This window comes from Panthera pardus, unplaced genomic scaffold (genome assembly GCF_024362965.1).
Source record: "Panthera pardus isolate Hobbes unplaced genomic scaffold, ASM2436296v1 HiC_scaffold_20, whole genome shotgun sequence".
Taxonomy (NCBI): Eukaryota; Metazoa; Chordata; class Mammalia; order Carnivora; family Felidae; genus Panthera; species Panthera pardus.
In genome coordinates, this window is record NW_026526766.1 from 85,616,405 (window position 1) to 85,641,695 (window position 25,291).

Genomic DNA, 25,291 nt, shown 5'->3' on the forward strand with positions numbered 1-25,291 from the left:
CTGCTGGATGAAGCTTTGTGAGAGTGGGGGGTCGTGTCTGGATTGTTCATTGTCTCTCGGTGCCCCTTGCTGTACGGGAAGCCTGTCCTGCTCTCCTGTCCTCCGTCTGAGGAGAAGCACGTGTGTCAGCACGGCAACAGGCTGGCCCTCCCTGGTCCCTGGGGGTGACCTACGTTGGGACCGGCGTGGAGGAGGAAGCTTGGCCAGGGTTTACCACTTCAGCCAGGCATCACCTGACACTGGAACCAGACAGAGACCGCCTCTGGCCCCGTCTGTGTTCCCACAGAGGGCTCAGAGCCCGGGGCGTCTGATGGCAGGCAGAGGGGGAACCAACTGCCTCAGGTTTGGCTTCTTATCTTCCAGTGACTTGTTATTAATCTCCGGTTCCCTGGTGACACCCTTCCCTGTCGTACAGAGGCCACCGTGAATGCCTCGTGCTTTTGTCTGTCTGCTGGCGGCTCAATGAGAATTAGAGAGGGGGAGATTTCTACCTAGGGAAGTGGTCAGTTTTTCCTCTCAAAATGTTTGCAGCAAACATTTTTGATGCAGGATTAGCAGACTGAATATGTTAAAGAACTCTTCCAAAGCATTAAAGTGAAGCAGAAGACCATCCCAAGAGAAGAAAAGTGGGCCAGAGATATAGCAACAGGTACTGTACAGAATAAAACAGTACAGATGAGGGGCATCCAGCTGGCTCAGTCAGCAGAGCATGTGACCCTTGATCTCAAGGTCATGAGTTCAAGCCCCCCCAGAGTTGGGCACAGAGCTTACTTAAAAAGAAGAAAGACTGTGTAGATAGATGATCAGTAAATACGAAAAAATGCCCGACTTCCCTAGTAATCAGAGACCAGTAAATTAAAACAAAATACCATTTCACCCTCAGATTGGCACAGATGTCACTTTGATAATTTCCTGGCCACAGTGTGGGGAAACCATGGCCTCATAAATTGCTCTTGGGAATGGAAACTGATATTCCCACTGTGGAAGATAACCTGATAATATAGGTCAAATAGCTCGTGATCCGGCAGTCCCACTCCTCAGTATGTATCCCCAGAGAGACCCTTGTGTAAAGAGACATTTACAAGAATGTTCATTGCAGCCATATTTGCGGTAGTAAAATATTGGAAGCCCCCTAAATGTCTATCGGTGGGTAAAGGCTGAGCCACCCGTGTCCCATCCATACCATGAGCTAAATCTGTGCAGGCTCAGATCATAGGACACATGGGTAAGTGAAAAGGACAAGTTGTAGAACATGATGGATATAGACTTCCCTTTTCATGCTTAGAAGGTTCAAATACAGATCAGTAATAGCCATTAAAGGTGGGGTGCAATTTTATGACAGAGGGACATGAGGGAATTTTGGAGAGTGATGGGATTGTTCTAGATCTTGACTACAGTGATGGTTACATGACTGCATTGGTCAAGATGCCTAGGGGCGCCTGGGTGGCTCAGTCGGTTAAGAGTCCGACCTCGGCTCAGGTCATGATCTCACGGTCCGTGGGTTCGAGCCCCGCATCGGGCTCTGTGCTGACAGCTCAGAGCCTGGAGCCTGTTTCAGATTCTGTGTCTCCTTCTCTCTGTGACCCTCCCCCGTTCATGCTCTGTCTCTCTCTGTCTCAAAAATAAATAAACGTAAAAAAAAATTTAAAAAAAAAAAAAAAAAGATGCCTAAAACTGCATACTAAAAAGAATGACCTTTATAGTATGTGAGTTATGCCTTCATCAAAACATGTATTTATATATGAGCACACAGACAAATCTTCTATTATTTTCCGAAGGCACAAATTCTGTGTAAGTAGATTCGTGGACTTGGGTCTGATAATGGTAGTTACATGGCAGGGGGCAGGAGGGAACCAGGATCAGGCTGGGGAATGGTCAGGGAATGCTTAAATGCTGTGTTTTAATTTTTTTATAAGGAAAATGTATTCCGATAATAGCTGTATAATTTTTTATAAAGTTTTTAATGTTTATTTTTGAGAGCAAGCGCTTTTATGCCCACCCACCAGTGAGCAGGGGAGGGGCAGAGAGAGAGGGAGACTGAGGATCCAAAGCAGGCTCTATGCTGACAGCAGAGAACCCGATGCGGGGCTCAAACTCCCAAACCGTGATATTATTTATACCTGAGCTGAAGTTGGAACACTTAACTGACTGAGCCACCCAGGTGCCTGCCCTGTGTGTATTTATTTTTGAGAGAGAGATTTGGATGCAGGGCTCGAACTCCTGAGCCACAAGATCATGACCTTGTGGCTTAACCAAAACCAAAGTCAGATGCTTAACCGACTGAGCCACCCAGATGCCCCAGATACTATCTGTATAATTAAAAATTAATTTAAAAATTTTTATTCCTACCTCAGCATGGGACAAATCTGATTTCCTTATAGTGTGTTGCTTTTATGGCTCTGATAGAGACTGATCCTGGCCTCCAAGCTGGATAACTAAGTACAAGGCCACTTAAAAAATCTGTGTGTGTGTGTGTGTGTGTGTGTGTGTGTGTGTGTGTCTTGTTTCAGTACAAGAATAGTTCACACTCCGTGTTACAAGTCTGAACAATACAGATATACATAAACCACGTGAATGTCACCCCTTCTCCTGAGGTCATCATCACAAACTGACTTCCATCTCAAAACTCAGAGTTGAATTTTGTTGCCTCTCTGACCAGAACAGAATCCTGCTGCACACAGTGAAACATGGCAGACTTGTTTCTGGGTAGCTCCCCACGTTCGCCCCCTTATTTGACAGTTGTGTGGTCCATTGCACGGATGTACCATGACTTACTGAAGTAACCACCTGTTGGGCATCTGAGTTATTGCCAATGTTTCACTCTTTAGAACAGTTCCACAAGGGGGTGCCTGGGTGGCTCAGTTGGTTAAGTGTCCGGCTTCGGCCCAGGTCATGACGGTTCGTGTGTTTGAAACGCACATCAGGCTTGCTGCTATGAACGTGGAGCCTGCTTTGGATCCTCTGTACTCCTCTCTCTCTCTCTCTGCCCCTCCCATGCCTGCTCAAGTACTCTTCTTTCTCTCTCTCTGTCTCTCTCTCTCAAAAATAAACATTACAATTGTTTTTCTAACATCTTAACAAAAAGTTCTACAGGAACTAGCACACGTACCTTTGTGCGTTTCCAAGTATTTTGGTGGGCTAGAGCTTTGGGGCACTGCGGGCGTGCTATATGGACAGGGAGCCACGTATCTCACTTCTTGGTCTCCCTTCTCAGTCCTGTACCCCCAGAACTGTCCTGAAGAGCTTCCCACAGTGTGCCGAACCAGGTGGTTCTCAGCCCTGGTGTCCACTAGAACCATCTGGGACCCTTTATCAGACTACCCTACCCCCTCATCCCCACCTGCCCCACCATTCTGATGCAGCGTCTCGGGGGGCTCCCAGGAGTCTGAATGGGGTCTCGCTGCCTGGCAATTCTGGCCACATGGTGGGGAACCCCACTGCTGTCTACCTCCTTTTCACCACTGTCTTTTTTTTCTCCCCAGAATAGGTTCTCAGACTATGAGAAGAGGAAGGTAAGAAAATTTTCCTTTTCTCCTTGGTCACTTTTGTTTTTATCAAAGATCTCAATTATTAGAAAAGATTGGAGGGAGCAAGTTCTTCCTGCCTCTAAATTAGAGGGTAAACTAAAGTTCTCCTCTTATACACATGGCCTCGCCACATGCTTACGCAGCCTCAGTGGGTGACCAGGTATCTCGCCTTCACAGATGAGAAGCTTGAGGCTCAGAGACCCCTGACTCTAAACCACTAGTCTCTGCCAGGGACCAGCCTGTTTTATTACAGTTGGGCCCTGGGCAGGCAGGCAGGTGGGGGGGGGGGGGGGGGGGGCCAGGAAGGGGAGTTATTACTCAGCTTTAAGACTTAACAGCCTGCACGATTCAGAGGTGAAGGGTAGATTCCCCCTGCTCCCATGTGCAAATGTCCACGGAGCCTAGCCAACCATCACCGGGATCTACATTCTTGCAGGAACAGAAGATGCTGGAGAAACTCGAGTTTGAACGGCGCCTGGAACTCGGGCAGCGAGAACATGCCCAGCTCCTTCAGCAGAGCAGCAATCAGAAGGACGAGATCCTTCAGACGGTCAAGGAGGTCCGTGAGCGGCCACGTGGGGTCAGGCTTGCCTGTGCCCTCCCTACCAGGGGGGGGCCCTCTGCTGTGGGGAGGCAGTGGCGGTAAGCTCCCTCGCTGGATCTTCCCAGACCCGGGGGCCCTTACGGTTCACCTAGCCCAGCTTCCTTGTGTGTACGGACACCCCGAGGCCTAGCAAGGGGAAGACCTGGTCCAAGATCAAACAGGAAGGCCGGGCAGGGCAGGGCAGGGATGAGAAACCTGTGCAGGGATCCTTGGTGTTGGCTCAGGATGGCCACCTGTCCCGCTGCAGGAGCAGTCCCGGCTGGAGCAGGGCCTAAGTGAGCATCAGCGCTACCTGGATGCAGAGCGTCAGCGGCTGCAGGAGCAGCTGAAGCAAACGGAGCAGAACATCGCCAACCGGATCCAGAAACTCCTGCAGGAGAATCAGAGGTCAGGCCCCCAGTCCGCAAACCCAGAGGCCTTCCCCCCATGTGGTACCCTTTGAAGAGCCCAGGGTAGGGGTCCACTTCTCCCCTGTAGCCTTCACTCCTGCCCCAAGGTTTTCGTTGTTCGGGTCCAATCTTGGTGCTACAATTTGCACCAACCCAAAAAGAAAAGCATCTAATCTGGGCATGACCTGGTCTGTGTTTTGTCGTGGGACCCATGCCCCCCAGGTTTCCCATCTATAAAATGAGTGGGTTTAATAGGAGAGTTGAGGTCACATCCTGCTCCAATATTTCGAGTTCCAAGTAACATGTTGCCTTGAGGTCAGCCATTCTACCCACAGTGAGATTTGCCTTAACAAATGCTCTCCAAGGTAGGGGCTGCTGGGAGCAGGTCTTGGTGGGGCTTGGGGGAGAGGGAGCCAGATAGAGCTGTCAAGAAGCCTGAGAGAGTCCAGTTGGGGTCCCTTGTGGAAAGCCTCCTGAAACAGGTGTGCCACATCCCCTGTTGCTCCCAGGCTTCCGTTTGCTTTTTCCTTACGGGGCCATCACACAGCAGTCACGTGGGGCCCGAGCGAGCCTGCCGCGTGCCGCACAGCATGCTCTCCTTTCTGGGGTGTCCCGGGAAGCTACCATTTGTTGGATGCTGCTCACGTGCCAAGCACTTTGTGTATGTTCTCTTAGTCACTCTTTACGAATACTCCATGAAGCCTTCTTATTATGATCCCCTTTTACAGATGAGGAACTGGGGCTTGGCGGGGCTGAGGAACTGGCCCAAGGGCACAGAGCCCCAAGTTCCGGGGCTGAGGGGCCTGGGCCAGTTACTAAGCCCGCTCTGCACAGCCAGTGCAGCGAAGGGGAGAACGGTTCTGTTGCAAACAGGCCTGCAGGTGGCTACTGCAGGGACCCTTTATGGTTGTCTCCCCAGGCAGAAGAAAAGTTCTGAGATCTTGAAGTCGCTGGAAAATGAAAGGTTAGTGTTTCACTCTAGCCCTTTCTTGGCGTTGCCTTGTGGTGGAGGCAGTGGTCTGGGGAGATAACGTCTTGTGATTCTCAACGATTATGCCAGAAAGTTTTCCTAAAGCTGTAAGGAGATTCACCTCCTTAGGGAATATTGGGTTAAAAATAAATCACTGCCTGCAAGTTGAACACACATGTACGTTCCTGAGAAAAATTGAGACACAAAAATATGTGCAATGTCCAACTATATTGCTAGTGTAAAAAAAATTAGAGGGGCACCTGGGTGGCTCAGTTGGTTGAGCGTCCGACTTCAGCTCTGGTCGTGATCTCATGGTTTGTGAGACTGAGCCCGAGTTGGGCTCTGTGCTGACAGCTAAGAGCCTGGAGCCAGCTTCGGATTCTGTGTCTCCTCTCTCTGCCCCTCCCTTGCTCACGCTCTCTCTCAAAAATAAACAAACATTAAAAAATTTTAAATTAGAGAAAAATCTATTTCTTATTAAGAGAAACACAATCCATTATGGAGTAGAAAACCGGGAGCTGTAGTTAACTGAGGCGGAACAGTGTACAATTTCTTCATGACGTGGCACGTATCTGTGCTCAGAAAGCAAAAGGACCCACCCTGAGTGGTTTACCAGAAATTAGAGGTGGTAATCTTTGGGTTTTTTCCTTCGTGTTTTCCCCGTTCGTTGAGATGCACAGCTTCAGTAATTAGGAAAGATGGTAGCTGAGAGGAACGAGCCCCCCATTCTTCTTTCCCCATACTCTCTGTCTTGCCTTCTTGCCCCCCTCCCCGCCAGGATTAACTGGAATCCCCCCTGGTTCCCTGGAATCCCAAAATAGCAACGTGGACTTAGCTGCAGTCCTTGTGTCTGCCTTTTAGGCCCCTGGCTGCTTGGGAAGAATTCCCACAGGGAGTTCCCGTGGGGTTGCAGGGTAGCCCCTTCACCTGCCCACTGCAGCTTGACCCGGGTGGTCAAGGCCAAGCTGGGTTGTGGCCGATTGGTTTATTTGGCTCGTGCTTACCAAGTGCCCTCTCTGCGTTGGGCCCTCTGGGCTCTGCTGTGGGTCCAGCAGCACCAGATGTGGCCTTCCCTTGAGCAGCCTGTGGTCCTGGGCAAGAGGCCAAGGTGATTACATGCTTCTTCCAACAAAATGCGACCCAACAGAGACTTTAGAAGATGTTCCCTCCAGGCCACCATTCCTAGTTTACTCTGGGGGAACGATGTTCACACATGCAACGTGCATGTACGTCCATACTTTTTCATTTCTGTTTACTAGATCGTGGATGGATTTGAATGCCAAAAACCTTATTTGTAATAGCTGTAGAATATTCTGCAATATGACTAAATCCTGATTAGTCCTCTGTGGACATTTAAGTTTCCAGTTTTTCATAATTATAAGCAGTCTTAGAGTGAACATCTCCTAAATATCCCCCTATGCATTTATGTGAATATTTTTGTAGGAAATATTCAAAGGACTTCTTGGTAGGTCTTGCCAGATTACCTTCCAGAAGATATTTTGCCAGTTTATACTCCTCTCAGCAGGACATGAATGTGCCCTTTTTACCACCTTCGCTGCTGCTGCTGCTGGTGGGTGGTCCTCAGTTTTCCTAATCTCCCAATCTGGTAGGTGAAAAGATCTTTATCAGGTATCTCTTTCCATATGTTTATTGGTCCCCTGCATTTAAGCATCTGTGAAGTGGCCACCTGTGTCCTTTGCCCACTTTTCTAAGGGAATGTTGAGCTTTTTATGCAAGATACTCTGTGTACAAGGCTGGAGGTAACTGGGTTCCCCTGGAAGTGCGAGATGCCAGCAGGAGCATGCCTAGGCTGGCACATCGAAGAGGACTTCCCGGAGAAGGTGGCGTTCATCTGCTGGGATTCCCTGTTGAAAATGTTACATCTGCTGAACAAAAATGGATGGAGTTTTTTTGTTTGTTTCTAGGATAAGGATGGAACAGTTGATGTCCATCACTCAGGAGGAGACCGAGAACCTGCGGAGGCGTGAGATTGCCTGTGAGTCTCGGGTGGGAGGTACGGGGTCCTGGGAGCAGGGCTTGTCTGACTGGGGGCAGAGGGTGGACTGCCTTCTCTCTGTACGTATGGCAGGCACTGAGTGTGTGTCCTTGAGGGAGGCTGCAAAGTCCAGACCTGGAGCGTGGGCCCTGGTGTCAGGCCGACGCAGGAACAAGCCTGTGACCTCAGGGGCACTACTGGTCCCTAACTGTTCTGAGCCTCTGTGTTCTTCCCTTTAACTGGGGAGGATGACTGTTACCGCCCCCTAGTGTCCTTCTGAAGGTCACATGAGCTAATACCTGGCACTAAGTGAACATCCCACTGAGGCTGTAGGGTTTCTGTTGTCAAGAGCTGTGGTCGGCCCCACTTGGGCTCCTGGGAGCTGCCCGTCCTGCCATTCCCAGGAGGTGGTCCTGGGGCACCACACTGTCCATACTTAATGAGGGGGGGCTTCCGGTCTGATCCTGAGAGCTCAGAGGATCAAGCCACGTGCCAAGGAAGGCCAGGAGTCAGTTCCTCCTTTTTTAAAATGACTCTCTTTGGACGGCGCCATCCTCCCGAGCCTGGATGCTAGAGCGGAATGCTGCACACAGGCCCCGCGCCGGCCGCTGTCCACACACCACCTCCCCTCACTACCTCCTGCTGGGGTGTCCTTAGTGTCCCTGTTGTAAATTATCCACCACTTAGAAAAAAGAAAACTTGTGTTTGCGTCTCCAGAAGATATTTGTCAGTAAATAGATTGGGAATAGTATCGGTGTTGGGAACTTTTGTTTTCACCTTTCAAACTTCCCTCCCTGTTGCTTAGCCTCTTATAAATGAGCATTTTTGTTGTTAAGTGTTTATTTTTAAGAAAAAGAACTTGGGGGGGGGCGGGGCAGAGAGACACACCCAGAATCGGAAGCAGGCTCCAGGCTCCGAGCTGTCAGCACAGAGCCCAATGGGGCTCGAACTCACAAACCCTGAGATCATGACTTGAACCAAAGTCAGACGCTCAACCGACTGAGCCACCCAGGCACCCTAAGCATGTAGTTTTTTTAAGTTTATTTATTTATTTAGAGAGCATACACACAGGGGAGGGACAGAGAGAGAGAGAGAGAGAGAGAGAGAATATATCCCAAGCAGGCTCCATCCACACTGTCAGTGCAGAGCCCAACACAGGGCTCTGCCCCACAAACTGACATCATGACTTGAGCTGAAATCAAGAGTTGGACGCTTAACCACTGAGCTACCCAGGCGCCCTGAAAATGAGCATGTGTTTTTCTAATGAAAGAATTTCGGTAAAAATAACAAAAAGGCAAGAAAAGGTAATAACCAGAGTCGTTGAGGACATATGTAGTATCAGGCTGCCCTGTGCACTGCCAAAGGGGATGTGAATCAGCAGCATGTTTCTGGAAGACAGAAAGGGACATTCCTATTTATTCACGGCCTTAAAACTGTACTCTTAAAAATTATTTTTAGGAAATAATCAAATCAGACTGCACAAGGATGTTTGAGCAAGGACGTTTATCATTTAATAATTGCAAAAAGAGTCCAAATGCCCCCAGATAGATCACCTAACTAAACTTTTGTGATCCAGGCATCGCCGTCCCCTGCAGCCGAAACCTCCTGCTGCCTCGTGGACATGGGGAGGTGGTGACAGACCATGAGAAGTGGTTGTGTTTAGGGTTGTGACATTTGAAAATTTTTTATTGTAGTAAAATATGTAACATAATGTCTGCCGTTTTAACCACTTTTAATTGTCGAAGTCTGTGGCACGAAGTACATTCATGTTGTTACGCAGCCATCTCCAGAACCTTCCCAAACTGGAATTCTGTCCCTATTAAACACTCCTCTCCATCCCCCTCCCCCAGCTCCTGTACAACGCCCCATTCCACTTTGTCTGAATTTGATGACTCTAGATACCCCCACATAAGTGGAGTCCTCCAGCATTTGTCGTTTTGTGACTGCCTTCTTTCACTCAGCATAAAGTCCTCGAGGTTCATCCATGCTGTAGCAGGTATCAATTTCCCTCCTTTTTAAGGCTGCGAACAATATTCCATTGTGTGGGGGCACCTGGGTGGCTCAGTCGGTTGAACATCTGACTTTATTTAAGTGTTTGTTTTTGAGAGACAGCCCAAGTCAGGGAGAGGTGGGGGAGGGACAGAGAAAGCGGGAAACAGAGGATCTGAAGTAAACTCTGGACTGACAGCAGAGAGCCTGACACAGGGCTCAACCGTGAGATCATGACCTGAACCAAAGTTAGACTCTTAACCATCTGAGCCACCCAGGAGCCCCTGAGCATCTGACTCTTAATTTCGGCTCAGGTCATGATCTCCTGTTTCATGGGTTCGAACCCCACGTTGGGCTCTATGCTGACAGCACATAGCCTGCTTAGGCCGGACTCCCTCGCCCCCTCCCTCGCCCCCTCCCTCGCCCCCTCCCTCGCCCCCTCCCTCGCCCCCTCCCTCGCCCCCTCCCTCGCCCCCTCCCTCGCCCCCCTCCCTCGCCCCCTCCCTCGCATGCGTGCTCTCTCAAAGTTAAAAAATATCCCACTGTGTGTATATACCACATTTTGTTTATCAGTGGACACTTGGCTTTCTTCCACCTTTTGGCCATTGTGAATAACAGTGCTACGAACATGAGTGTACGAATGTTCAGTTCTCTGCTTTCAATTCTTTCATCTTAATTTTTTAAAAATCCATAAATATGCATTAAAAATTGGAAGGGTATGTATCAAAATTAATATCTTTGGGTGACAGATGATAGAAGATCTTGTGTGTGTGCTGTTCAGTGTTTTACAATTAGCCTTTCAAGCGTAAGTTACTTGCATCGTTTAAAAAAGTGGGGTTTTTTTAAGGATAAGTATGAGGTGGGTGATGAGCAAACCCTCCAAGGCCCCCCCAGGAGCGGTGCCCTTTTCTCAGCCCCCCCCCACCCCCCCCCCCCCGTGTTTCCTCAGCCGCCATGCAGCAGATGCTGACTGAGAGCTGTACAAACCGGCTCATCCAGGTGGCCTACGAGTCCCAGAGGCAGAACTTGGTCCAGCAGGCCTGTTCCAGGTAAGGTAAGGAGAGGCTTCCTGAGTTGGGGTGCTGACTCAGGACCCAGGATCATGGGGTGAGAGCTGGGCTCTGAAATTCCCGCCCCAGCCTCAGCCTCAGCCTCAGCCATACTGTCGGGGGCAGGCGGTGACTGGTCTTTGTGGTTTTTCCAGCTGGACCCCATGGTTGTGTCAGGCCATGGTAAAGTGACAGCGCTCACCCCGCTTCTCCCGCACTTTCGGTGAGCCAGGCGTTCCCGCCACGTGGTGTGTGTTAGCTTATTGAATCTACGAGGGACCATGTTGTTACTAGCCCCGTTTTGTCACAACAGCTGAGGCTCAGAGAGACGGTGTGACGCACCCAAGGGAATCTAGCAAGTGGCAGAGCCAGGGTTCAAACCCAGGCAGAGTGGGGGTGTGATCGAGCGTCCGTGTGGGTTGGGAGCAGGGTGTCCTGGAGGGGATGCTAATGGAGTCGCTTTCACACTGGTGGCAGCTTGGGGTCCGGCTGTCCAAGTTCACCACATCTTTGTGGGTTTGTCTGTTGAAGGAGCCACATGTGCCGGCACAGCCAGGGAAGCAAAGCTGTTGGGGCTCAGGAGACAGGCCAGGAGCACAGACTGCCTTGTGTTCCCCCGCCCCCTCACCCCACCTTCCCCTGTGTCCTCACAGAGGTGAGGTGTGGAGCATGTCTCCCTCCTTTCTTGGTGGTAGCACATCATGCTTAGGAGTGTGGTGGACAGACCCACATTCAGGCCCCATTTCTTCTTTCCGTAACCGTGAAGTGCTGGGCCGGTTAGTTTCTCTCCTGAGCCTCAGTTTTCTTATCAGAAAAACAGGGATAAGTCACAGTACCTACCTCTGGAGTTGTTGGAGGATTGAAATAAACTCAAAACCAACATTATGCCCAAGTATGGACATACGTGAGGATGCAGGGTTTGAGTTTTTGTGCCCAAAGCACTCTACTTGTTCTAAGGGGAGATTCACGACCAGGGCGAGAAATGCTGGGGGCCCAAGGTGGGACGTGGTGGTTTTGACCCAGCAGGAGAGCTTTCTCATGGCCCGAGTGACTCAACTAGGAGATCAGGAGCTCCATGCTGGTGGTGATATGGCAGAGGCCAGGCCACCACTTCAAAGGGCATTGTAGAGGGGATTCTGATGGAGGGGTGGATGAGCGGACCCAGAGATGGTCTCTCCCAAGTCCCAAGACACACGGACTCCCATCACCTTCCCTCTAGGGCCACAGGGTTCAGACCAACTCTGTCTGTGCCCCGCCCGGAGTGTAGCCCCGCCATGGGTCCTTCTTGAGTATTTTTGAATGAGTAAATGGCTTGTCTTGATCATCTCCAAGGTCCTTGGCAGAAAATGTTCAGAGAGTGAATTAATTTGCTGTCTTTCTGGCAGCATGGCCGAAATGGATGAGCGATTCCAGCAGATACTATCATGGCAGCAGATGGATCAGAACAAAGCCATCAGCCAGATCCTGCAGGAGGTGAGCCCTTGCCTAGGGTGTGAGGGTGGGGGGCCCAGGGCGCGAGTGGGGGCAGGGGTACAAGGGCGTGAGGGCGGGGGCTCAAGGTGGGCACAGGGAGGGGTGCCTGGAGGGCTCGGTTGGTTAAGCTTCCGACCTTGGTTCAGGTCATGAACTCGCGGTTCGTGAGTCTGAGTCTAGCGTCAGGCTCTGTGCTGATAGCCCAGAACCTGGAGCCTGCTTCCGATTCTGTGTCTCCCTTTCTCTCTGCCCTTCCCTGGCTCATGTGCACACGTGCGCTCGCTCGCGCTCGCGCTTGCGCTCTCGCTCGCGCTCTCTGTCAAAAATAAGTAAACTTTAAAAAAAAAAAAAGGGGGGGTGGGCACAGGGAGTCTGGGGCAGAGCATCAGAAATCTACATGGAGCCCTGTCCTTAGAGAGCTTGTTAAGACCCAAGGTGTTTAGTCCATTTAGAAATGTACAGACTCAGGAAGAAGGGGGCAGAGAAAGGGAGAGGGTGGTGGCTTTCTGATCATGGAGATCTAGAGAAGCATTCCCCATTTCCCTGGCAGGCACCCACTCCCCGTGCTGTGTGGCTCCGTCGTAAGGACCCCTCAGGGGCAGGATGTGGTGAACACGCCGTGGGGGCGGAGCCCACAAGAGAGCACTGAGGTGCCTTGACTTCTTCCAGACTGCACACTTGCATCTGCTCCCTCACCTTCCTCATCAGTGAAATGGGGCAGTAAAAAGCCCCCGCATCACTGGTTGTGGGAAGTCCGTGTACGATGCAGGAGCAGCACTGAGTGTAGCATCTGGCATTGATAAGCCTTTCATAAGTATTGTCTCTGAAATGCGAACAAGTGAGCTGAAAAGTCACGTGCTGGCTAGCAGGCAGAGTAGTCCTACGTTAAAGTGTTTTTGAGCAGATTTTGAGCCTTCCCCTGGCATGAGCCACTGGGAAAGCGAGGCCGCCAAGTACCTGCTGAGCAGCCCCTGCTGTCTTGCAGAGTGCCATGCAGAAGGCTGCGTTTGAGGCTCTGCAGGTGAAGAAGGACCTCATGCACCGGCAGATCAGGAAGCAGGTGGGTGCTGTGGGCGGTGCCCCCGCCGTCGCCTTCCTGCGTGCTTTCCTGGACGGCATAGGTGCCTCTTTCCCGTGCTGGCTCAGCGAGTGGACTTCCCCAGATGTGACCGGTTCCTTTCCCACGATGCCCTGGGCAGACGGGAGGGGTAGTGCCCGACTGCGGCCTGGAGCCCCTGGGCAGCCTCTGCACCCACCACACTCCAGGCAGGACCCCCTTGCTGGGGAAATGCAGTTGGCTCCACCCCGGCCACCTCTGTCAGCTCAGGTGGAGAAGCTGGAGGGTGGATGGGGTGTCCCACTGGGGCAGACGGGGGTCCCGATGTCCCCGAGGGCGGATGTGCTGAGGTCCCAGCTCTGCCGGCAACCTGCAGGCTCTGCTGGACCCTCTGGGCTTTCTGGAGGGTGAGGCGGACCATGGGCGCGCAGGCTGGAGACGGAGTCGGCTTTCAGGTCTCAGGAGTGGTCATCACATCCTACTTGGCACACTTTGAATTGTACATTTTTGCATGTGTATTTTTTTCTTTTTATTCTTTTCCTTTTTGGCCAAAACCAACTTCTCTTTTTATTTCCCTCTTTAATTTCAACCCCACCTTGCCGGACATGAAGCTCATTCCTCTGACCTGGGGTTGGTTGGGGCCATAGGAACTTAGGGGCAAGAACCATAGGGGTCACAGGCTTAGGGCAGAGGAGTCGCTGGCTATGGGGTCTGACCCCCAGACATCCTCACTGTGGGTGATTCTGACCCACCAGGCCACCTGTTCCCCTTCAGAACCTGAGCAGGGACGTCCCCGGGAAAGGGCTCACTTACTGACCTGCTCTGTGTCCTTGAGCAAGTCACTTAACCTCACTGAGCCTCAATTTCCCCATCTATAAAATGGAGACCAGAATACCTCCTAATACCCAGAGGAGATTTGATGAAATGACACAGATACAGTACACAGCACAGGCCTCGCACACAGAATGCTCCGTAAGCATCAGCCACTACCATTAATGGTATTACAATATTACACAGTCCCCTCCGTTACCCTCTGCTCTCCTCTGTGATGGCAGTTACAGGAAGCGAGAGAGTCAGATGCGTACAGCACTCAGGACTTGTGTCTGGTCTGCACTCTGGCCTGAACCTTAAAGGAAGGCCCGTCTCCATTTCATAAGCTCTTGGCACCCTCTGTGGTCCAGGCCCTATGATCAGCTCCTGAACAACAGTTCACCAGGACAGGCCCGTCCGTGTCCCATAAGCGCTCGGGGCCCTGGAATAGCTGATTATTTTAAACTCCCACTGAGAGTTTTCCCAAGGCACCTAAGTCCCTTCATTCCTGAGCCCCTCGAAAGGTTTCTTAGACCCCACTTGGCCTTCAGAGAGCAGCACAGACTTGAACCTTGGTTAATGTGAATTAAAAAAAAAAACCCTGTCTCGTCTTCTGTTTAGATTAAGTTAATAGAAACTGAGTTATTGCAGCTGACACAGCTGGAGGTAAAGAGGAAGTCCCTGGACACAGAGGCATTGCAGGTACGTAGGGTTCCCTGGCCTGTCCCTCCCGCCCCAGAGGAAATCCCCACCCGGGCCCCCCATGCCTCCCTCCCAGCAGCCGCTCCCCAACAGGCAGTTGGTCTCCTCCGTGACTGTGATGGGAGCACAGCCTGGGGGCTGAGCTCAGCACAGGCCAAGGTTAGGGTCAGGTCAGCCTATTGCTCAGCAGGAGGGTCAGAGGAAAGAGGGTTTCATTGCCAAGGCTCACCCAGACCCATTTCCATCTCTTTGTTTTGAAGGAGGGTCACTGCTGAGCTCCCTGTCTCTCTAAGCCATGCTTCTAGGGTGCTGGTTCAACTCCTGGGCTTGACATCCTCTGGGGAAGGAGCTTTCTTGGTGTCCCAAGGATGTCTGGAGGAAAGCGCCCAACTGTTAGTGTGTCACTCCCTGCAGGTGGCTTCTCTGGGAGCCCTGGGCTCGGTGTCCTGCTTGTATAGTGTGGAGGCAGCAGGGACTGGCAGGTGGCGTCCTGGACTGTGTGTTCGGGACCTGGGCCTTCTCCCAGTGTAGTCCCGCTTTGTGATCTGGGCAGGCAGGGGAAGAAGGCTGGACTCTGCCCTTCTCTGACCCCTTTCTGCCCAAAGGGGATTGATTAATGGGGTGTGAGGACCTGTGCCCACACCAGGCTTCTGAGCAGAGCCACCTGTCTGTCCCTGTGTCTGTCCTCAGCAGACAAGTCTTAAATTGTCCCCTGGCTTCTCGACTCAGTAAAAGCATGCTAAGGTCTATAGTCCTGGTCTGCGGGCTGCCACAGGTGTGCCGTGTGACCTTAGGTCACTTCCCCTCTTGGGCCTTCGTTTCTCCCCTCCGTAAAATGAAATAATCTTCAGGCCCAGCCTGCATCACAGGGCCACCCCACAGGGGTGAGCTCGCCAACGCAAGGCCCTTTGGGAGCCTTGCTGTGGCCCTCAGAGAGGAGGGGGTTGGGGTAGCTCTCAGAGAAGACACAGCCACCGTACTTGGCAGGTACCCATGTCTCCTGGCCGTTCGAGCTTGTGGGGCTCCCATCTGGGGGGGCCTCCGTGGGTTTCCAAGAGTAAGAAACAAGTGGAACACAGACGCAGGCGAGGGCTTCACTCCGGTTTGCATGTGCCTCCATCTGTGTGAGAGCCTTCCAGACTCCTACGGGGATACACCCCAACCTGCCTGCTTGTGCTTCTGCCCACATGCCCTGCCTGTAGTCCGTGAGACTGCAGCCACACACCTGTGGCTTATCATTTCCTTTGTTTGATGTTTCTTACCATTCCACTGTCGTCAGTCACTAGATCCCATGCCTGGCCTGACCCCCCACGGGGAGAAGATGGGGAGGGGATGCCCAGACAGAGGGGCCCTTTGGCTGTGTCCCCCAGCGCTCAACCTAATTGAGTTGGGCCCACTGTGGGGTCCCTGCTGCTGGGCTTGGAAAAGGCAGGGAGGGGTGGGACTTGCCACTCCCTGGGGACTCTGGGCGCCAGAGCTATGCACTTCCAGCGGCACTGGGCCTGCTCTTGTGTTGCAGGAGATGATCTCAGAGCAGCGCTGGGCCCTGAGCTCCCTGCTCCAGCAGCTGCTCAAGGAGAAGACGCAGCGGGAGGAAGAGCTCCGGGAAATCCTGGTGCGCTCGGCTTCTGCGTCCCGGTCGCACATGGGTTCGCTTTCCCTAAACACACTTGCCATTCTTAGAAGCGCTTTTGTTCAAGTAATAGTGGCTCATCAGAGAAAAAATGGGACGTACAGAGGAAAAGAATCTCCCTCCCGAGAGTTCTCGAACGCTAACATTTGGATGTGTGTTTTCTAAAGACTGTGATGCAGCTTTATCCGAGCTGTGCGTGGATGTTCTGTGTAAGCCTCAGATGGAGCACGTCCCTTTAGAACTAGCTTCTCTGCGTCTGTTCTCTTCGTGTCTCTGAAATGTCCTCTGCACTCTCCCAGGCTGCGTTTGGATGGGCCATCGTAGCCTCTTGCCCAGAATTCACGCTACTTCCAGTTTTTCACTTTTCTGAGCAGTGCTGTCTTTGTAGCTAAGTATTGACAATGGCCGTGAGTATTCATTCAAGGCAGATGCCCAGGAGAGGACTTTCTGTGTCCAGGGCAGGCTGTTTAATAGGCTTTTGACAGGAGATACCCAGCTGTCCCCTGTACCCAAATGGGTTTGAGGCTGGCACATTGTCAGAGTGGCAGAGCCCCATTTAGGGGTGGCAAGTTGGGGTCATTTTCACCAGACCCTGTGGGCATCTCAGTGGTGGAGATGGAGGCCAGGCCCGCCAGCTGGGGCTCAGAGACTCGGTCACTCCTATGGTGTCCTCGCTGCTCCAGACATCCTCTGAGCTCCTGTGGGCAGAGCCCCTGCAGAGTGCAGGGAAGAGGGAGACCAGCTTCCACAGCCCCCCACCAGCCCTTGTGATGTGCTGAGGCCGGTCAGAAGCTGCCTGTTCCTCACCATCCCCTACTGCCATGGCCTGCAAGTTGCATTAACGTGCGAACAGCGCGTTAGCCTCATGCAGCAGCTGCCATGTGCTCTGGTCCTGTGCTCCTGCCCTCGAGGGGCCTCAGAGGACTCCCCATCCAGGGAAGGAAGAACCACCTCAGCAGATGGTGACTGTCAGGGTCATGGGCTCCAGAAGAGTGCTGTGGCTGCAGCCCAGGGAGGGTAGGGACCAGCAGAGGGGAGCAGCTCCACAAGGTCTGGGAGGGACCACCAAAGGACAGCCAGGTGCCCCCAGGGGATGGGGGAAATGCCTGTGTTGAAGTCCTGCAGCCCACATCTTATTTGGCCCCCACCGTGTGGCCACAGTCCTGGCTCCTGGCTGGCTTGCTCAGAGTACAAGTCTTAAGGCAAAACAGACTTGGGTCCAAGTCCTGGCCCTGACCACGGGCAGCTTTTACCTGAGCAGGTTCCTGGTCACTCTGAACCTCCCTTTCCTCACCTGTGCAGTTGCACCCCGCCCCCCCCAGAGCTGTGCAAATTAAGGAAAATGGCATCTCGGTGCATGGTGGGGTCTGGCACGCAGCACTCTGAAAACATTCGCTGCTGCTGTTGCTGTTAGTATCCTTTGTTCACAGCCCTGGCCCCAGCGCCTAGAACCATGCGTGGTCTAGAACAATACTCGGTGACTGCTTGTTCATGGGGGAATGAAGGAACCTGTTTCAGTACCTTGTCTAATTCTTTAGCTTTGTCAGAAGGGTGAAGCCCACTCTAGAAGCTCATATTGTCCTTAGAATCCTATTTGTCTCCCTGCCTGTCACAAGCTCCTGAGCCCAAGTAGGGGGCCTGCAGAGCGTGGTGCCAGGTGTCTGCAGCCCAGATTCAGGCCCCGCCCCCAGATGGTCCCTGGCTGAGGTTGCTCACAGCAGAAACGGGGGTAGAGGGACTTCCTGCCTTTCCTGTTCAGTAGTTTAAACAGTGAGGCCATGGTGGCTGGGAACATTGTTTGTAAATTACCAAACACCGCCCCACTCCCTGCACCTGCCCAGAGCATCATTTACAGTTGCCACGGTCATTATACTTTTTATTTACTGATTTATAGCTGATGGTACTTGTTTTGTCCCTGGCAGACAGAGTTAGAAGCCAAAAGTGAAACCAGGCAGGAAAATTACTGGCTGATTCAGTATCAACGGCTTTTGAACCAGAAACCCTTGTCCTTGAAGCTGCAGGTAAGGGCCGCTGGCACCCACCCTTCCCAAGAGACCTCCTGTGCCTTGGTGATATCTGGCTTCTTGATCTTTCTAGTTTATTTCTGTTCATATTTCTGGGGACAAGTGTGCTAAGCCCTGGAGGGACAGAAAAGAGAGGACGGGTGCATTCATCTGGTCAGAGGCCAACACAGCTGGGCCACAAGAGCTGCCTACAGACACTTGCCGTGGGTGGGATGGATATGCCCCCCAACACACACACACTGGTTTTTGTCTTGCCTTTCAATAAAATTTAATGGAGTCGTTCTATATGTACAATTTTGGCAAATTGCTTTTTCTCTTAATAATGGGCAGTTCGCCAGGCGTATACCTAATAGATCATCTCAGTGTTTCTAGACAACTGCATAGCATTTAGTATCTGGATGAACCCTCATTATTTTAAACAGCCCCCTCTTGATAGGTACTTGATTGCTCACCATGTTCCCATTTCCAGATAGAGTGGCAGTGAGCTTCCTAGTACCTTTATCTCTACTTCCATATGCATTTTTGTAGGAAAGATACCAAGGAAACCCATCCTAAGTACATCTGGAGCCTTTGTTTGCCATTGTAAGTAACGAGGTCTCGTTTGCCTGCGCTCAGCTTCCCCGTGGGTCTGTCCTGCAGGAAGAAGGCATGGAACGCCAGCTGGCGGCCCTCCTGGTGGATCTGTCGGCCGAACACTACCTGCCCATCTTTGCCCACCACCGCATCTCCCTGGAGACGCTGAGCCGGATGAGCCCTGGGGACCTGGCCAAGGTGGGAAGCAGCAGCCCCTCAGGGGAGGTTGAGGGGTGAACCGGGCCGCTGTCCGATCCACCGAGAGTCGACTTACTCTGGTGGGGTTCTTGGTGAGGTCTGCCGTTACCCAGTGGTCCAGGGTCCACTTGCTTCCAGGTGGCCCCCTGCATGTGCCCTGCACGCCATCTGCCTAAGAAAATCCAGGGATGTGAGTCCTGACCCCGGGCTGCCCCACCCGCTCAGATTGGACCTTCACGTTGTGGGCCCAAGACAAGTCCTTGGAGGTCTGCTCCAGCCCTGGCCCATGCCGTGGTGTTGCAGACGTGGCATGGCAGCACTTCCCGAACCTGCTTGCTTCTGGGTAGAGCTGAGCACCTTGCGTTACTTCATTTACTCTTCACATGACGACTCGCCAAATAATGACGGCCCATATCTCTAGCGCTTGCCTGCGCCGGGTGCTATTCTAAGTGCTTCTCGAGTGCTAGCACCTTGAAGCCTCCCAACAACCCAGGCAGAAGGGTATTCTCGTCCCTGTCATTTTTCAGATGAGGAAGCTGAGACACAGCAAGGTGGTAACTTGCCCAAGGTCACACAGCGGAGCCAGGACTTGAGCATGAGTGGTCTGGTGCCAGAGTCCATGCCGTTTACCACTCTGCTGCTGTGTCGCCTGTCCCTTGGCCCAGAAACCAAGGCTCTGGAGGGCTGCACGGGGACTCTGCCGCCCAAGGGACCGTGTGGTTCCAGCGCTCGGCCTCGGCGGGAACCGCCTGGCCCTTCCCGTGAACTCTGATCCTGGGTCCTGTCTTACTGGTTGTCGTGGGGTTGACATGTGGTCATGCAGGTGAAGGAGTCCCTTCCTCGGCGCAGGGGAAGCACGCGCTAAACCGTAGCTGTTACTAGTGTCAGTTTCCTTTGGGGCCTCCGTTTCTCTCCCTGCCACCTGGTCATCTTCATAGCTGTGGTGCTGCACTGCCTCATGTTGACCCTGGGGCCCAGGCCTCCATGTGTCCAGCGGAAGGTGCCAGAAGCCATGAGGCAGTCCTGATGGCTCTGTACTGTGTAGTGAGCTCTCGCGCAGCCCAGGCCATAACTTGCTTTTCCTTGAACTGGCTCAGGTGGGCGTCTCGGAAGCCGGCCTGCAGCACGAGATCCTGCGGAGAGTCCGGGAGCTGTTGGGTGCGGCCAGGATCCAGCCAGGTACCAACGCCAGGACACCTCCTGAGCAGAGGCACCCACCTTACTTGTGGACTGTGGCTCGGGGCGTCCCCTCTTTACATTTCAGGACGAGAACTGAGGGCCGGTCCTAGCCCCTGCCAGTCCTTAAGATTCCCTCCCAAAGGAACAGGATTTACAAACGGGAAAAACGGGCCACAAAAATGGGGGAACAAAGAAGCTTCCTTGCAGAAGAGGCCCTCCTGGTTCCCTGTCCTAGAACCTTCCCTAAAGCTACTCTACAAACACAGGGAACCACACACCCAGATCCTTGCAGTAGAGGGAGAAACCAGCCCTAGCCAGTGCCTGACACTGTGCCTCGGGCAGGCCTGTGGTTGGACGTGGAACGAGGTTCGTGGTGACCTGTGAAAGGGGTAAAGGCAGGTCATAAAGCCACTCCAGCTGCGCCTGGAGGCCTGGATAAGATAGGTGCCGTGGCTGCCGTAGGAGTAGATGGGCGTCGGGGATCTCCTGTGTCCGAGCATAATCCGGGTACGAGGCGTTTGTCAACCACTTTACAGGTACCGTGTCATGGCACCTCTGGCAGGTGGGTGCTGCTGTTCCTTTCATTTGAGAGATGAGGGAACTGAGGCAGAGAGGGGCTAATGTGTCTGCCGTAACCTCATACAGCTGGCGAGTGTTTGTAAACCTCAGTACAGCTGAGCTTTACTGCCTCCCTCGAGAAGAGGCCGAGGGGCCTTGGCAAGGGAAGCGGGCCTGGCACAAGGATGAAGGCAGGGTCTGTTCGGGGGAGAGACTAAAGGTGGGGTGGCCAGACCAGATTGCAGGGGCGAGGCAGGAGCTCTGCTGCTGGCAGGGAGGAGGCCCTGGGTCCCCAGGTGTCTGGGCCAGTGGCAGCGCCGTGATGTCCTCGGGCTCCAGCTCTCTAGCCAGTTTTATTCCAGAGACACCCAACCTAACCAAGTCCCTAAACTCACAGTCCTTTAATTAGACACCTTCCTCCCCTTGCAGATGTTTTCCAACCCTGATCCCTCCTGCTGTCAGACTGGAGGTCAGGTTAAGTTTGACATCAGGAGTTGGGGTCTCCTCATCCCACCCACCCTGCCAACAAAGATTCCCTTCACTCTGAGCCCCTCCCCCTCCTGACACCTGCCTCCCACAGTCCCCCACCATCCCCAGGGCGGTTTCCTGACTGTGTCCACCTGCAGGGAAGACTGGGTGGGATGGTTTCCTCTCAGCAGCAGAAGGGGCAGGAGACCTTCAGCCATTTTCCTAGCATTCTCTTACTGCTCCCAGAACTTGGTAGGTGTCCCATTACATATAGAAGAGCCCCTTGACGGTGATGGTTTGGGGCGCCATGGTACCTTTAGAGAGCCTAGTGTTGTAACAGCCTTAAAAATATATATATTCAGATGTTTCCAATTATAAAAACTTCTCCTTCAAACCATAGGGTAGATGGAAAAATGTGAGCCATGATCAGGATGGGCGTCAGGGCTGCCGAAGACTCGGGGATGGGGTGCACTTTGCATGATATGAAAGAGACTGCATTTTGTAAGGGCTGATTCTGGTGTCCTGCCTATTGGGACCCCGGTGGGGGATGCTGGCTCTAGGGCAGAGGAGGGGCAAGGGTGGAGGGGACAGCCTTGGAGGCTTCTCCTTCCTCTCCCTACTTCCTGGTGACCTGAGGGCAGCGGCCCATCCTGTCTCCTGGAGGAGGGGCTGAGAGCATTGCCCCATCCACTGCAGAGTCCCTAACCGAGAACTCCTACACCACGGCTCTACCACCAGATGGCCCTGTGGTCTTGGACAAGTGGCTGCCCTTCCCTGAAAGGGACAAGCCCTCTTGCAGGGTGGCCATGAAGGATCCGGGGAATGGTCAGGGGTCAGAGGCCCCAGATAACCAGCACTGTGGCCATCCCTGCCAGCCTCCCTGCACTCCTGCCTTACAGAGGAGGGAATGAGGCTCAGAAAAGAGTTAAGGGGGCCCTTACCCCTACCGTGAGATCAAAGTGCCCCTCCTGAGCTCACTGTCCACTCGTGGCAGCCAGAGCGAGGGGACCCCCTGTGGGGTTGGGATCACTGGGCCATGACCCTGGCTCAGCCTATCCCTCTGGTCCTCACAGAGCCACTGAACCCACCCAAGGGTGAGGTCCCTGGGGCCATGGAGGTGCCCACCGCCCCCGAGGAGCTGCCTGAGTCCGTGAGCCCGTCTGCTCCCCCGGCAGAGCTGGAGGTGCCGACTTCAGAGTGTGTCGTGTGCCTGGAACAGGAGGTGAGTCTGGGGCAGCAGCCCCTCCCCCCACGCACCAGCCGGGCCGGCACCCATCCTGAGCCTTTCCAGACTCGTGTTCTTTCTAGACACTTTTTTTCATTGGTAGAAGTGTATTGTATTCATTAGAAGCTTTGGGAAATCCAGGAAAGCAAAAAATACAGGAAATTACCGTGATCCTATGACCCAAATATGAGCATTTTCTGGGGTTTATTTTCTTTTTTTGAAAGAGGGGGCTTTTCCCCCCTACTTAAGAAAAATTTCCCATGTCCTTAAATATTCACAGCACAATTTTCTCTGAAGAGGCTTTTAAAAAGCTGTCTTTAAAAATCTATAACAAATTAATGCTTATTGTAAAAATTAACATAGCGTATAAAATCTCCCCTCCCTCCGCAGTGCGATCCTACTTAAAAGAAGCAAGCATGTTAGCAGTTGAATTACTCCACGGTCTTTACAGACCGGGGAATGGCATGATGTGTAGGGAGGTGTTGGTGATAAATGGAACCAAACCCCTGCTTTTGGGCCCCACGTTTCTTCCTGCAAACCCTGCTGTACCAAATAGCCTTGAACGGAGTTGATTATTTCCTCAGGATAAATCCTAAAAAGAGGAAATGCCGAAACAAAGCGCAAGCATGCTTACGAGGCTTCCGTTCCATGCTGTTGGGAGTAGTTTGTAGACCGAGGGGCTGATCAGGATACAAAAAGGCAACAATTAAGACAGTCTACGCGTCCAAGGGGCAGGGCTGGTGAGACGCCATGTGGCCTCCCGTGTAGCTGTCGGAGGGCACGGAGGGTCCAGGATTGGTGGCGGGTGATGACCACCATCACGTGGCGCTATCGGGTGGTATCAGATGCTTCCGGTAAAGGACAGCGGGGCGGGGGGAGGTTGCCCAGCCTCCAGGAACAGGCCGGGCAGGACCCAGACGCTCCCGCTCCCTCCTCAGGCCCAGATGATCTTCCTCAATTGCGGCCACGTCTGCTGCTGCCAGCAGTGCTGCCAGCCACTGCGCACCTGCCCGCTGTGCCGCCAGGAGATCGTGCAGCGCCTCCGCATCTACCACAGCGGCTGAGCCGCCGCCTGCTCCGGACAGACCCGTGCAGCTCCCCTCTGCCCTGGGCCCTCGTCTCACAGCCTGGAGGTGCCCCCCGCCCCGCCCCTCCACGCACACCGGGGCCGGAGGGCGGCGGAGCGTTCCAGACCCTGATGCGGCCGGTGTGAACGCTGTGGAGGAAGGGAGGACTCGCGGCCTGAGGACAGGGTCTAGGGTTTGGAGAAGCCTCCGTCTGAGCAAGAGACTGCGTGTCCTGGCCTCTGCGCTTGCCAGCCCTCTGTGCCGGTCCCCGCCCCTCCAGGAGCCCCGGGGTCCTCGGCAGGAGGGTCCTCTGCAGGGTAACTTGGACAGCGCCGTCCCTCGCGGTGGGTGCTGGGAGTGAAGGAGGGCCCCGACCCAGAAGTGGGGGAGGCCGGGGGTAGAGCTGGTGTGTGGTGTCGCCGTGGACCACTCTGGGCCGTCCTCAGGTTGTCCAGTGTAGGCCTTGTGCCACAAGTGACACTGGTCCCTCCTCGCCTCCCCCTCTGGGTCCCCCTGCTGTACAGATGTGCACCTCCTAGCCACCCCTCCCCCACCCCACCCCACCCCATCTCACCTCACAGGCAGGCAACCAGCTTGCAGACCCAAAGCAGGAATGTCAATAAATCCCCCTCCAGCCTGCTCCTTCCGTGTCATCACTGGGGCCCCCAGGAGCCCGGGGAGGGGAGGTGGCAAGGTCCGGGCTGGGGGCGGGTTTACCTCAGTCAGGCAAAAGGAGGCAGGAGGTACAGGCATTCTCAAATGCAAAGTTAAACAAAATTCCCCTCATTACAGGTGGACAGACAGACTGGGCTCAGAAGGGCACAGGGAGGGTCAGCCGGAGCAGGTTGGCGGGACAGCGGTGGGGGGCTGGGGGGAAGCAGGGGCATAAGAGAGTGGAAGCAGAGGCTGCTGAATGCCCAGTGCCTGGCAGCTGGGACGGGGCAGTGCTGGATCTGGAGCCTGCCAGAGGTTTGATTCCCAAACCCGTGCAGTTGTGCAAGTTGTTCATTGTACAATTTTAGAAGGAGCCATGTACCTGTACTTGCTGTAGAGCTGCACATTTATTGTGCATTTTCTGGTAGATGGTTTTGAACCGAGGACAGCTTTCTTTGAGCTAGAGGTGGGTCTGATTAGGGTACCTGGGCTCTGCCTCCAGCTACCCCTAACCCTGGCCGGCCTTCCAAGACTCCTTTCCCCATGCGTTAAGCGTGGGACACGATGGGGCCCAGATGCAGGCCAGTGGCCACCAGGGGGCACCCAGGTGCAATCCTGGAAGCCCTGAGGTGGCAGAGCCCTGTCTCCCCTAGGCCTGTTTCCCTGCCTCGTTAGGTCCTGTGGACTGAAACAGGATAGGACGAAGCCCTCTGTGAGTTCTGTTTTCCAGGCAAGAGCTGGGGCCTCCTCCCATACCCTATCCCCTCCCACCCAGGACCTGGGGAGCTTTGGTGGCTCCCTCTGCCCCAGACTTGGCCTCACCTTGGCCAAGAGGGGAGACTGAGACCTGGGTGGGCAGGGCTACTTAGGGCACAGTGTTTTCCGAACCACCTGGACCCCTCACTAGGCCCTGGGAGAAAGGAATTTTAGGACCGCCCCCTCCTTTTATAGATGAGGAGCCTGAGGCTGAGCGTGGTGCCTTGCCAAGGACAACAGCAAGACTGCACTTGAATCTCTGGTCGCTGCCCCCATAGTCCCTGCTGTTTCTCACCCCAGCCCCGTTGACCAGCCCTCAGCCACAGACCGCCGTGGACAGGCTGGCACCAGGGAAGCCAGGGGGTGTGTCCCGTGCTCCATAACCTCCAC

General features: G+C 53.6%; 2 protein-coding genes across 5 annotated transcripts in view; both read left to right on the forward strand.

The window, feature by feature from the left end:
* Positions 1-14,569, forward strand: part of ZNF79 (zinc finger protein 79) — a 51,536-nt gene extending 36,967 nt beyond the window's left edge. Inside the window, exon 6 of the mRNA XM_053908303.1 lies at positions 14,558-14,569. The gene's annotated coding sequence lies outside the window, so the exon portion shown is untranslated. The remainder of the gene's footprint in view (positions 1-14,557) is intronic.
* Positions 1-24,136, forward strand: part of LRSAM1 (leucine rich repeat and sterile alpha motif containing 1) — a 39,690-nt gene extending 15,554 nt beyond the window's left edge. The window contains exons 12-26 of one of the 4 annotated variants that reach the window (XR_008424350.1): positions 3,483-3,512; positions 3,964-4,086; positions 4,379-4,518; positions 5,440-5,484; positions 7,416-7,486; positions 10,425-10,524; positions 11,910-11,997; positions 12,983-13,057; positions 14,486-14,566; positions 16,086-16,181; positions 18,122-18,220; positions 18,863-18,994; positions 20,092-20,173; positions 21,600-21,700; positions 22,273-22,380. Coding sequence is in view for 3 of the 4 variants with exons in the window: in XM_019421073.2 (XP_019276618.2) it covers positions 3,483-3,512; positions 3,964-4,086; positions 4,379-4,518; positions 5,440-5,484; positions 7,416-7,486; positions 10,425-10,524; positions 11,910-11,997; positions 12,983-13,057; positions 14,486-14,566; positions 16,086-16,181; positions 18,122-18,220; positions 18,863-18,994; positions 20,092-20,173; positions 22,273-22,421; positions 23,363-23,488 (1,437 nt within the window). In the remaining variant the exon portion in view is untranslated. Of the gene's footprint in view, positions 1-3,482; positions 3,513-3,963; positions 4,087-4,378; positions 4,519-5,439; positions 5,485-7,415; positions 7,487-10,424; positions 10,525-11,909; positions 11,998-12,982; positions 13,058-14,485; positions 14,567-16,085; positions 16,182-18,121; positions 18,221-18,862; positions 18,995-20,091; positions 20,174-21,599; positions 21,701-22,272; positions 22,422-23,362 lie in introns of those variants that run through there. The other 3 variants (XM_019421073.2, XM_053908302.1, XM_019421074.2) reach the window with 3 other exon arrangements.
* The last annotated feature ends 1,155 nt before the right edge of the window (positions 24,137-25,291 follow it).